The 12,419-nt window shown below is 37.6% G+C and overlaps 1 protein-coding gene across 1 annotated transcript in view; it reads right to left on the bottom strand.

Annotated features, from left to right (window-relative positions):
* The window catches only part of ajap1 (adherens junctions associated protein 1), a 52,897-nt gene extending 49,632 nt beyond the window's left edge, over positions 1–3,265 (bottom strand). The window contains exon 1 of the mRNA XM_037684984.1: positions 2,504–3,265. Within this exon, the coding sequence (XP_037540912.1) occupies positions 2,504–2,532 (29 nt within the window). The 5' untranslated portion in view covers positions 2,533–3,265. The remainder of the gene's footprint in view (positions 1–2,503) is intronic.
* Between the last annotated feature and the right edge of the window lie 9,154 nt (positions 3,266–12,419).

Genomic DNA, 12,419 nt, shown 5'->3' on the forward strand with positions numbered 1-12,419 from the left:
TATATATATATATATATGTATGTGTGTGTGTGTGACGAGATGAATTCAAGATCAACTCTGTACATCTATGAGCACTTTTTTCCCCTTCTGGCATCCTGAGTTGTCGCTTTAGGGCTAGTGAACAAACACGACAAAACAAACAAACCATTTCCTTTATAATTTTTTAAAAAGCAGCTTTTTTCCTGGTTTAAACAGCTACCTTGTCTTAACTAGTACAGAAGAAAAATAATGACATCTAGCATCCAGTAGCAACAATTTAAATCGTCAATTTAATGAATTTATGAACAAATTTGATCATATCTAAGACATGAAAACAATTTTCTTTCATGCTTTAAGAAGAGGCATTATGTCCAATGAGCATCTTAACATTTAACAAGTTTATTTAAGCTTTCCAATTTTTTTTCTATTAGTTTTTGCAGATTCAAAAAGCTAACATGTGTATAAGAAAACCATTTTTACAAATTTCAACACTTGGACAACACGTGATTCAGCTCAAAATAAAGATTAGAATACATCGGTAGCATCCAGTTGAAATGTAGAGGCAGGATTTATGAGCTAATTCAGACAGAAATCACATCAAGTATACTGGTGAGCAGCAAAAGCTGTGGTTTTACATTTCCTAATTATCCTTCCATCACTTCTCTCCTATCTGCTGTGCTGGAGTCAGTGTTGTTGCATTTACGCCCACGTCCCTGCTTTCTGTGGGCGGTTTGTTCTTTGTCTGTTCCAACAGGTACAGTAGCTTAAACCGCACATGCTCACAGTTCACGTCTCTCTTCTTATAATCCTCACATAAACCCACAGTTAGGACAGTTAGAATTTACACTGGAAAAAAAACACTAATTTAACAGTAAAATTGAAGATTTCAGCCTGTGGTGGGGAAGCTCAATTGTAAGTTTATATTTAATAGCAAGCTGGTTAGTGTTTTTCTGGCTTTGTTTCCACGTCATGGGAGCAGATGACAAGAAAATTCCTAAACAAGAGAATCTACATTTAGGTCTTCCATGTAGAGTGGGGGGACGTGTTTTGATTAATCATCCTGTGCATCTGCCTTGTCTACTGTTGGTACTGCTGTTAGCCTGTGGGGTCAGTCTAAGATGTGCAGAGTGTGTTGTGCATGACAAATGTACAGCTGCAAATAGAAATTAGAGCCGCCGACAGGAAGGAGATCCTGCAGGTGGTAAGGGAATCTAAATACTGGCAAGTTTGGTCTCATTTCACAGCATGTTGTTACAAATAAACCTGTTTTACTGTGAATTAATGTGCTTGTGTTCAGAGACCTCCTGACGAAGTTATCATGACTTGTTCTCCATATTCCTGTTGTTCATAAAGATGTCTCTATTTAAATAAAAACTATGTAGAAAACTCTTCATTTAGGACACGATTAGGTTCCCCACAGCTTCCATGTCAAGTTCTTCTCTATCAGACATCCATCCATGCATCCATTATCTTTACTCGCTTCTTCTTTTTTGGGTCACTGGTGCCCATGTCCATCCATCACTGTGCAAGAGGCAGGGGGGCACCCTGGACAGGTCTCCAGTCCAGCACAGGGACACATAGAGATAAACAAGACAAACAACCATTCATTCTCTCACTCACACCTAGAGACAATTTAGAGTTACCAGTTAGCCCAGTATTCGTGCATTTGGTTAGTGGGAGGAAACCGGAGTATCCGGAGAGAAAATTCATGCATGCACAGCGAGAACATGCAAACTCCACCCAGAAAGACCCCCAGCCGGGATTTGATCCGACGACCTTTTCGCTGAGCGGCAACATCTTTACAAACTGCGCCACCGTGCCACCTTCCCTATCATTGATAAACTAAAATTAGTAGGTTTAATGGACATTTCTCTTTTTTTTAACAATAAAAAGTAGACTTTTTCATCTCCGTTTGTGACACTTTAATGGATTAAAGGTAAAACTTAACAGATCGTCAATCATAAATGTAAAGTTTAATTTTCTCTCAACTTTCCCTTTTCATTTGCCCTCCAGTCTCTCTTTTAATGTCTTCTGGCATGTGTTTGCTCTCACAGGTGGAGGGGATGACAGACCCAACCTTAAGGCTGAGTGCGTGTCTCTTGGAGCACGCGCGTGTCTATGGTTGTATGTGTTGCTTGCCCTGTGTGTTTGGCGACCCCCAGCGGTCGCAACGTGAACTGCACATTAACGCCTCCAAAAAAAATCACATTTTTTGGATTATTTTTTAAAAACCCTTTCCTTTAACGTAAACTGTGATCAACGCAAAACTGTAAAACCATCCGTGCAGTAATTTATCTCCAATGATTCAAGATGTGCATATTTTTTGTTTGTTTTCAGACCATCTGATAAATAATTATAAATCAATTCCAGCAGCGTCTTATAACTTCTGTGATAACATGTTCTGAGAAACAGGCAGCACATGTGAAATAACAGCAAACATGAAAATAATATTTAGATTTTTTTTTTTTTTTTTTTTTTTTTTTAGTTCATAGCATTTTCTGTTGAGACATTTTTAAAGATTTACCTGCGCGCAACACTCCTTTTTATCCACATTTTTCTCGACTGCCGAATCCGCCTCAGTCCTCCAGATCCCCTCCCATCTGGATGGGTTTCCACCAAAGTCGGCGAGTTGTGCTTCAGAGAAAAACGCTGAAAGTTACGGACCTTGCTCCAGCTGTGAACGCGAGCATCGTTTAAGCCATATCCGTCTCCGTTGCGCACATCAAATTCATCCAAGAACGCAATAAAATCCCACCAAAAAAAAAATAATAATAATAATAATACAAATAACCAGCAGAAAGCTGTCTCAGAAGTTTTTCATCTGTTTTTCTGGAGTCAGTGCTCTTCCTTGTTGAAGACAGGTGGACAGGTGAGCCTGCAGACCCTCAAACTTTGCCTTCGCGCAAATTATTCATTCCCACCTCCCAACAGGAAAGCCAAAGACGGCCAGGGAAAACAGGACAAGTAGTTGGCACCTTCATGGCTCAGCTGGCACCATCTACATTGTTGGGAGGCAGACGAACGTCCAGGAAAAAAAAAAAAAAAAAAAGGAAATATAATAAATAAATAAAAATAAGAGCAGAAGATGAGGATGGTCGTTTCTCTGAAGCGCGCAGGATCCAAGTCACCACCAGAAGGAGGTCCTCCTTATCTACTCACATCTCTGGAGGTGTTGAGGGCTGAGAGGTTTGAGAAAGAAGGCGGAAAAAAAAAAGGAACAACGGAAAAAAGAAGGATGGGGAGACGCGAAGAGGGAGACTCCTGGAGGAAGAGGGTTGTTTCAGAGGAGTTGGAGAGAGAGAGAGAGGGAGAGAGAGGGGGAGATAAGAGCGTGTCATTAGAGAGGAGAGGAGGATGCTCCGTCTCCTCCTGCTGCTCCTCTTCTCTCAGACTGACGAACGACCTGCCTGCTGAGCCCCACTTTGGAGTGACGTCATTTTAAAGCCAAATATGTCATGCGTTGAAGTCTCTTGTCATGTGGGCGCAAAGCCAGGGCTGTCAGGTTGGGGGTGGGGGTGGGGTGGGGTAGTAACAACAAATACAGTAGGTAATGTTTATTGTTGTTGTTGTTGTTGTTGTTGTTGTTGTTTATTAGTATTCTTTAAGAGCATATAACTTTGTGAGCACTGTGTGTAATTCAAGACAGTCTGCTATTTTGTAGATTCATGAACCTGAAATCACAACTTGTTGCTATAGCAACAGCACACCTCAAACTCACCTTTACCTTTTCTTATATCTGACTATAAATGTGACTCATGAACCAAATGCTAACTGTGGCTAAAGTTGTGTCACAATAACTGTTCGCTTAAATCGACATTTATAAAATCAATCAACCTTTGTTTAGACAGGTAAATCCCATTGAGCCTCGAGGACTCATTTACAGGAGAGACCTGATTTCAACAAAGAAAGATGACAACAATGAACAACAGCAACAACAATAAACAGTTGTAAAAAAGCATACTACCGTTGTTGTTTTTTTTGTTTTGTTTGTTTGTTTTTTTAACAAATAGGATGGCTAAAAGGAAAAGGTAACAAAAAAAAAAAAAAAACAGCTAGATTCCAAAATAAACTTGCATTAAGTGTTTTTATCATCCATCCATCTTTACCTGCTTCGTTCTTTCGGGATCTCAAGGGTTTGTGGTGAAAATGTCCAGCAATGTCCATCGTAAAGACAAACAACCATTCACTCTCTCACCTAGAGACAATTTAGAGTTACCAATCAGCCTAACATGCATGTTTTTGGTCTGTGGAAGGAAACTGGAGTACCTGGAGAAAACGCACGCATGCACAGAGAGAACATGCAAACTCCACAGAAATGCCCCCTGGCCGGGATTCTATCCTGCAACATCCTCGCTGAGAGGCGGCAGCTCAACTGTCCCACCGTGCCACCAGTAATGGATCTAAATAATAATCCAACATTTTTCAGTCAGGTCATCTGGACAGTTTTTTTTTTTTTTTTTTTGTGCTGAAACGTTTCGCCTTCGGTCCGGAAGGCTTCATTAGTCAAGGAAACACACAACAAAACTGATTCTTCCCCCAACAACTTACTCCAAAGTGGAACAAACAAGTTCTGCTTGTGATAAGATGGTCTCTTTGGTACACCCCCTCCTCCATTGGCGGCCCTCTTCCTTGTTGACAGTCATGTCAAACTGGTTGAAAACAACAAAGTCCTTGCTCAATAATCCAGGTATAAAATCCAACATTTTTCAATCAGGTCATCTGGACTAAATAATCTCGCTAATAATCCATCACCTTGCATGTCCAGTTTGATTTAGTGAATATGTCAAAAAGGATTGCCATTGCAGACTGTCTGAACATCATACATCATCCCGTAGCTGCCAGAAGAAGACACCAACAGGTCCGAACTTTGGTGTTCGAATATATTTTCATGATGGTTATTAAACCTAAACTCTAAAAACACAACTTTATCCCACACGGACAAGGTCCAAGTCTATACAGGAATATCTTTTTATAACAAAATATTTTGGAAAGTATTTTTCTCCGTTTCATCACATGTTTGCACAAAAAAAAAACTTAGCACAAATCAAAGTGGACACATTGTTGTATATATAGTGAATCTTTATTTTCCTTGTGCATTCGTTTTTTACTTTGCTGTTTGCAATTTTGCATCATTCAGTGGATTTTGTTTTTCTCTGCTGCTTGTATATTTTGCACCTGTCATCCAACCTGACTGTTTTCTCCACTTTTCTTGTTGACATTACCCAAGTGCTTTTTCATCACTTAATTCCTCATTTGCTGCTAACTTGCAACGGGTCTAACAGTTTTTACACTGTTTTATTCTATTATCTTTCATTATTTTTATGTTTATTTAGTTGACTCTTTCTATCAGTTTATGGTCTTTATTTTGTGATACAAGTTACAAGAAGATGCATAAAATAAGTATTCTATTGTTGACACTACTAGTACACATGACATTAAACTGAACTTGAAGCTGGTAAAGTAGAACATGGTCAGGAATTACACTGAAACATACATGAGTTCCTAAAACCTAACATGTCAGCATCTTAAAATAGACACAGATGAATTCTGACAAAATACAACATTTCTTATGATGGTTTGTTAAAAGTCTTGCTCTAAAACATGTGCATTAATTATTTGGTGGATTTTAAAAGGAAAAATAAATGTGCTACAATGTCTTAAATTGTGATTGTTGCCTGTGACTGACTTCAACAATTTAATACATTCAACATCGCAGCCACAGATTTATAAATTTGACTATTTAGGTTAGTTTATTTCTTTGTTTTATAGAAAATAATATTTAAAATAATTCTAAAACTAGAGAAATAACATTTCCTGTGAAAATGCTGTGTGAATGCTTATTGCAGAAGAACTTGCTGACAAACAGCTAAAATGAGCTAAAAATAAAATTTTGAAATATAGTTGAAATGAAGAACATGCCTAAATTAGCAGAAAAATGCAGAAAGAACACATATTTATTTAACCAGTTTAACTAAGTAGAAATTAGCACAAAACTTAAGAAATTGGCTAAAAAAGGCTGAAATGAGCAAACAATAGCTGAAAAAAGCTGAAAAGGCAGAAAGAAGCATAAACTAGCAGAAAAAGTTGAAACGAGCAGAAAGAAGTTAATTAGGCTGAAAGTAGCAGAAATAAAACTTTAATTTATCTGAAAACAGCTGAAATTAACTTAAAAAAGCAAAAATGCAGCTGAAAATGTAGAACAAGCTTAAACTAGCAGAAGAAAAAACACATTTACTGAAAGAAGCAGAACTTAGCACAAAAAACGGAAATTATCTAAAAAAAAAGAAGGAATTAGGGAAAAAACAACTGAAAAAGAGCAAAAAAAGCTTAAACTAGCGAAGGAAGTGGAGAGAGCACATTTTTGCTTAATAAGGCTGAAAATCTTTGAAAGAAGTGCAAAAATTAGCTGAAAAAGCTCAAATTAGCATAAAAACAGCCAAATAGTAGCCGAAATAGCAGAAAAAGCTTAAACTTGCTGAAAATAAGCTGAAAGGAGCATAACAAGCTGACATTAGCAGAAAGAAGTTAGAAGTAACACAAAAATGTACAACTTATACTTACACAGTCCATCGCTACTTTACTGTTCGACTTTCATGGACTCACTCTTTTGTCGTTTTTCAATAATTGTCAAATTTAATATTACTCATGTGACTGGGACAGTTCTGGATAAAAAGTTAATGGGAAAATAAACACTTCAGACTGGCGCCACCATTTTGTAGTTTTCTTTCAATAAGTCTATACTTTAACGCCAGTCAAAAGAACTACACTACCCAAAAGCCAACAGTGCTTCCGGCCGCTGCTTTCTGTCAAAATTGAGGGAAAGTTTTGCAATGCAAATCTATGCTATGTGCTAAGCTCACAGAACTGGCGGGAAAGTCACAAATAATCCTAAAGCTTACTGAAGCTTAATTATTTACGTGTGCATCAACCTGGACGGGGCGGTGGGCTTTGTTGCTGCAGGGTAGGTCTGTAGAACTGGAACCGAGCTCGACCATAAACGAGCTGCTGTTCTGCAGAGCTGTTGAGTAAAATGTTGCAGTACTGTACAGTACATATACATATGTTGTTAAAATTTAGTAGCTTTAAGAGTTTAGAACATTGCAAGAGTGTGGAAAAAGTTTATAAAGCCTTAAAATATATAAAAATACCAAGATAAATATAGCGTTCCTACTTCGCGGTTTTTCACTTATTGCAGTAGTGTATGAAACGTAACCCTTGTGATAATTGAGGGACTACTGTAGTTAGTAGAAAGAATCTGAAAGGAGCACAAAACAGCTGAAATTAGCTGGAAGTAGCTGATTTTTTTTTTCACCTAGAAGCTGAAAGAAGCTGAACCAGAACACAATGTGAAAGGAGCAGTAAAAGGTTGTAAACACATCTAAAGATCTGAAGGATGTAAAAAGAGCTCTGTTTATTTTCTATGAGGAAAAAAATGGCAGAAAAGGCTAAATATTTGAAAAAGCTAAAGCTGCACCAATACCAAAAGTCTTCGCAGGCTTGTCCTGAAAGAGCTGAACATTTTGATTTATGATTTGTTGTAATAGCTTAAAAACTGCGGGACGAGAAACGTGCTGAAGAACGTACAGAAGAAAAATGGCTCACAATAGCGTGAACGCTTCATAAGCGTTCACGCAATTAGTTACACACTGTGGAGTCCAACTGATGCTCAAAATATGCCATCCACAACCATTTACTGCACACTTATGTGTATAAAAATAAAATACATTTAGAATAGCATTGGCTGTTAGAGGGCATAAAGCAAAATGTCATTACAGTATACATTTTATCATCTTACGGGACATGTGAAAACCCATTTTTCAAAGAAAAGGTGTCCACTTTAAAGTACAGTACAGTGGATGGATGATGTAAGAATTCAGAACATCAGGATCAGTCACAGCACTGTGATTTCAGAGCTCAGATAAAAACGAGGTAAAAAGTGTTTTCTGGTATTTGTTGCCAGCTTGATGCTGAATCTGAAGTGAAAGCTGTGTTCCATCGTTGGACGTTTTCCTCCCATCTTCCACATTTGACATGAATGCCGCATTAAACTGTCACCCGGGAGGCTTTTTACACACCTGCGCTACAAGAAGTCAGCGGTAGGCAAAATCCCTTTTCATTAGAATCAATTCACTGATGTGACCACGCAGCAAGATGGGTGAAGATATTATCCATGACAAGATGAGGTCTTGCGTGAGAAAAAGGGAGGGGAAAAAAGGCAGCCTTCGTTGTTCACCTCAGGGTCAAGGTGTCAAACCAATGAACACATCACACCTGTTTTACCCTTTGCAACCACATTCCTGGAAAATAAAATAAATGCATGTACTGTTTTCTATATTTTGTGCACAAATCCTCAAAGAGAATAAAAAAGTGTTACAGCTCTGTTAGCTGTTGTGGGAAAAAAAAAAAAAAAGTATGTTCTCCCTGTGAGATGAACTGCATCTGGCTATAAAATCAACCGCTCCAACACATGATGAGGCAACTTTTTCTTCCCACGCTAATTGTTACTATAAAACACATTTCTGTTAAACACCCTCATTACTTCATTACCGTGCATGCATACATCCTGATCCAAGTGGACGTCTCTGTCTGAGGAAACCATCAGCAGCTCTCCAGCAGATGGAATCTGTCATCGCTCTGATTCGCTCTTTCACTTCCTCCGTCTCTTCCCTCCTCATTCGCACTCCATCTCCCACACTCACTGTTTTTGCATGTCGTCTTCCCCTGTTTTGTGCTTGTGTACGCGCTCGTCCTCACACGTTTGCCTCTGCTCTTGGAACTAGCCTGCGTATGTGTGAACAGGCTTACTTTGCCTCTGACGGAGAGTCACAGGTTGTCATGTATGTTCATGTCTGCAGGTGGTTCCATCTCACACGGATCTGAACGCAGCATACTAAACATCTGTTGTGCAGGCCATTAGCGCCCCGCCATGAGGTTGTGCTTCATAAGAAAGCGGGATCAGAGTATTGCTGTGTATCTGCTAATCTGGACTGAGTCATTCTGAGCAGCAGTTGTGGGAACGGTTTTATGTGCAGAGTGAGTCGTGTCCTAGTTTATGGTGTTACAGACAAAGAACATGGTGACTTCACACAGTTCTCACTGGGGACGAGTTCAAAGGTCACGGTGAAAGTGCCTGTCCTATTAATGTTTGTATAATGTATGTTTTAGAAGGCTGAAATCATACTTCGTTCAAACAAAGGTGAGCATGTTTGTACATTTATAATGGCTCAACAATGTTCAATGTAAACTTACCTCCTTGTCTTGCTGCTGCTGTTAAGAGGGGGGAATTTACAAACTCACCCCAGAAACACCAGGACGCTCACACGCTCAGCATTTATGACTGATACATGTAGGAGAATAATGTTATCAAACAAGACAAACTTAATTGATTGTGAATAAGTAATTGTTTTGTTGTTTAAAAACAGATTCATGCTGTGATACTAAAAAAACGTTTCAGGAATAAATTAGGACAATTGTGCGGTTTTTGTATATATTTTTTTCTTTTGTATATATTTTTGTGAACAAAATATTATCCAGTTAATAATATATTAATAATATAAAGCATACAATGTTTTTTTTTTATATTGGTTCTATCAGACATACCACAATTTGAAGTACAAACAAAAATATTTTCTCACCATTGTTGCTTTATTGCCAGTTTACGAGAGAGTAATAATAAAAATGGCCACTCCAATGTATTTGTCAAGCCAATTTATTGTCATTCGCATCACATGTGGTACATGAGGCGGAATGAAAATGTGTACGCAGGCTCCCAGTTACATCCAACAATAGTAAAAATATAAAGTGTAAAAAGAAACGATAAATATGGATCTAAGGTATCAACTAAGATATACGCTAAACACTAATAGTGCAAAACAATACACTAAAGAGCAGCAGCACGATTCTCGTTCGGTTCGTCTATACCAAAGCATGCAACAAAAATACAGAAACAGGGTGCCAAAAGTGAAAAAGAAATACATCTACAGCAGCATGGTCTTATTGGCAGAGTGGTTCTGATGACAGGGAGGTTTCTCCTAGCAACATGGTCCCATTGGCACCACAGTACTGTTAGCAGTGTGGTTCGGTTAGCGGCGTGATGTTGTTAGCAGCGTTAGCAGGTCTAGTTAGCAGCTTGATGGTAATAATGACCACCGCAGCTGCAAACTGAGGCTAAGTCAAATCAGACAAAACAATAAAAAATATAAAATAAAACAAGTTTAAATGGACATTAAATCTATACAAAATGCAGCAAGATTAAATGAGATTTGTTAAAATCTTGTGCTCTCAAAAGACAAAAAATATGGGTCTTAAGCAAAGATTTGTACGTCTCAAATAGTCCAGATTTATCTGTATTATGTGCTGTGATTATATTTGTGTCAAAAACTCTCTGTGTGTATAAAAAAAAATTAAAAAACTTTCTTTCCTGAAGGACAGCAGCCTCATTTAAACTTATCAAACAGTGGTTGTCCTAAAGAGTTTTAATTGGATAATATTTTACAAGATTTTATCACTTTCCTTAAAAAGCTAGAGTTGTTACATCTCCAGAAAAACAATAATTTCATTCAACTTGAGTATATTTTTTTATATTTTCCTCACCATCTCTCTACTGTTTGCAGTGAGTGAGAAAAGGGTGGGAGGAGAAGTGGCTGAACTTGTTTGAGTTTCCAGAAGCTGTTTCAGTTCTGATCCGAAAGGCCCGAGGAAGACTTTCAGCTCTGAAATCTGCCGAGGCCTTTCACGTGTGGGCTCAGACGACTTAAACAGACTTCGCCAAGTCCAGTCGTGCTTCGTTAAACAATAGAAAAAGCTCATTCACTTTACTGCAGTGCGTGTTTTTTTTATTTTATCACCAAGTGAACTTATAATAATCATTTGGTTTACTGTTATAATTAAGATAATGATCAGTACTTTTAAGAATTACTCACAATTTGTGATCAAAATAGATTCTGCTGTTCTGACCTTTGTTTTGCCATTTATGATATTTTATGAGATTTGCATTGAGGCACCGAAAGACAAGACAACTTGTTTAGTCAGCAGTAAGGAAAAAAATGAAACATTGGCATAATGGTTGATTTTAATACTACAATGTAGGATATAATTCCATTTCAGTCTATCACTGCCAAGAATTTGACAAAATGGCCACAAAAAAAAAAAAGAATGAAAGAAACCCTGAAAGTACAATAGGTAACATCATAGAAACAACATACATATAACATCTTCAGCATGATGGGTAAACATGCAGTACATTACCTGCAGAGAGAACTCATTTCTATGCATTGCTTGTGACACTGTGGTTTTATCACTAAATGCTTTTTTTACTTTACTGTATTAAACAGGAACAGGACCATGGTTTTACTACGTTGTATCACAGAGCTGATATTCTTTTCCAGGACATTCTTCTATCTCTGACAGCATCGACCGCTGTTGTGCTGAGCCTTTTGTTACTGCGACAAAAAGCCTTAAACTCAATAAATATCTGAGGGAACAGAAACAGGCAGAGCGACTCGTCAATATTAATAGACTTTCACCACCTTCATAAATAAACAGACACACAGCAAAAAAAAAAAAAAAAAAATCTAAATGCTTAAAATCCCATATCGTTCTGACTAATTTAATATGGTGCAGCTGCATTTGTGAATTAAGTCAAAATATAATGAAAAGATGAGAATAAAGATTATTAATATGAAACGTTGAGGCTGTTTGTTGACTCTACTGAGTATTAGCACTTCCCTAAAAGAAAAGATTTTGAAATATTTTAAAAGACTTCTGGTGTGAAAAGACTGTCCATGCAAAGACATCAGACATCATATGTTTACAGTACTGTTTATTAAATAAAAAAATTCTGAAATAATTCTGCTCATCCAAAATAGCCATAATAACACATCTAAGCTCAACTAATTCAAACACCTACTTGTACCTTTGAAAGGCATCTCAGCAGGGGGGGGGTTCAAACTGATCATGGGCACAGTTGAAATCTGTATTGCAGAAGCTGCAATATGGTACATTTTAATTTCTTCTTTATACCTCTTGGTGCCAATCAGAAGGAGCTGCCAGTCATGTTTGCCTGAAGCTGAAGAGAATTGAAGAAGATAGTTTCTACCATGGGATAATACATCCCTGCAAGCAAAGTTTTTACATAACAGAGCTGCATAGATACATTTTCATTCTAAAGTATACGACCAGCGGCTGAAAGATGAAAAATATCCTATTCAGTCAAATTTACTCTTTTTTTTAAGCGAACCTGAATCCAAGCCACAATTTGGCAGGAAAACATGTTCACTTAAGGGTTTTAGTTGTGACAGGACCCGAAGAAAATACAGAACAAAATCTGGTTCGCAAGCAAGAAAAAGTCCTCTTTTCTTTACATTTGATGAAATGTGTTATCTTGTAACACATTCAGGCAAGTTTTAGTGGTGACTGATTAATGTTTTTTTTTTTTTTTT

Source organism: Nematolebias whitei, chromosome 11 (genome assembly GCF_014905685.2).
Source record: "Nematolebias whitei isolate Nwh7 chromosome 11, NemWhi1, whole genome shotgun sequence".
In the NCBI taxonomy this organism is placed as follows: Eukaryota; Metazoa; Chordata; class Actinopteri; order Cyprinodontiformes; family Rivulidae; genus Nematolebias; species Nematolebias whitei.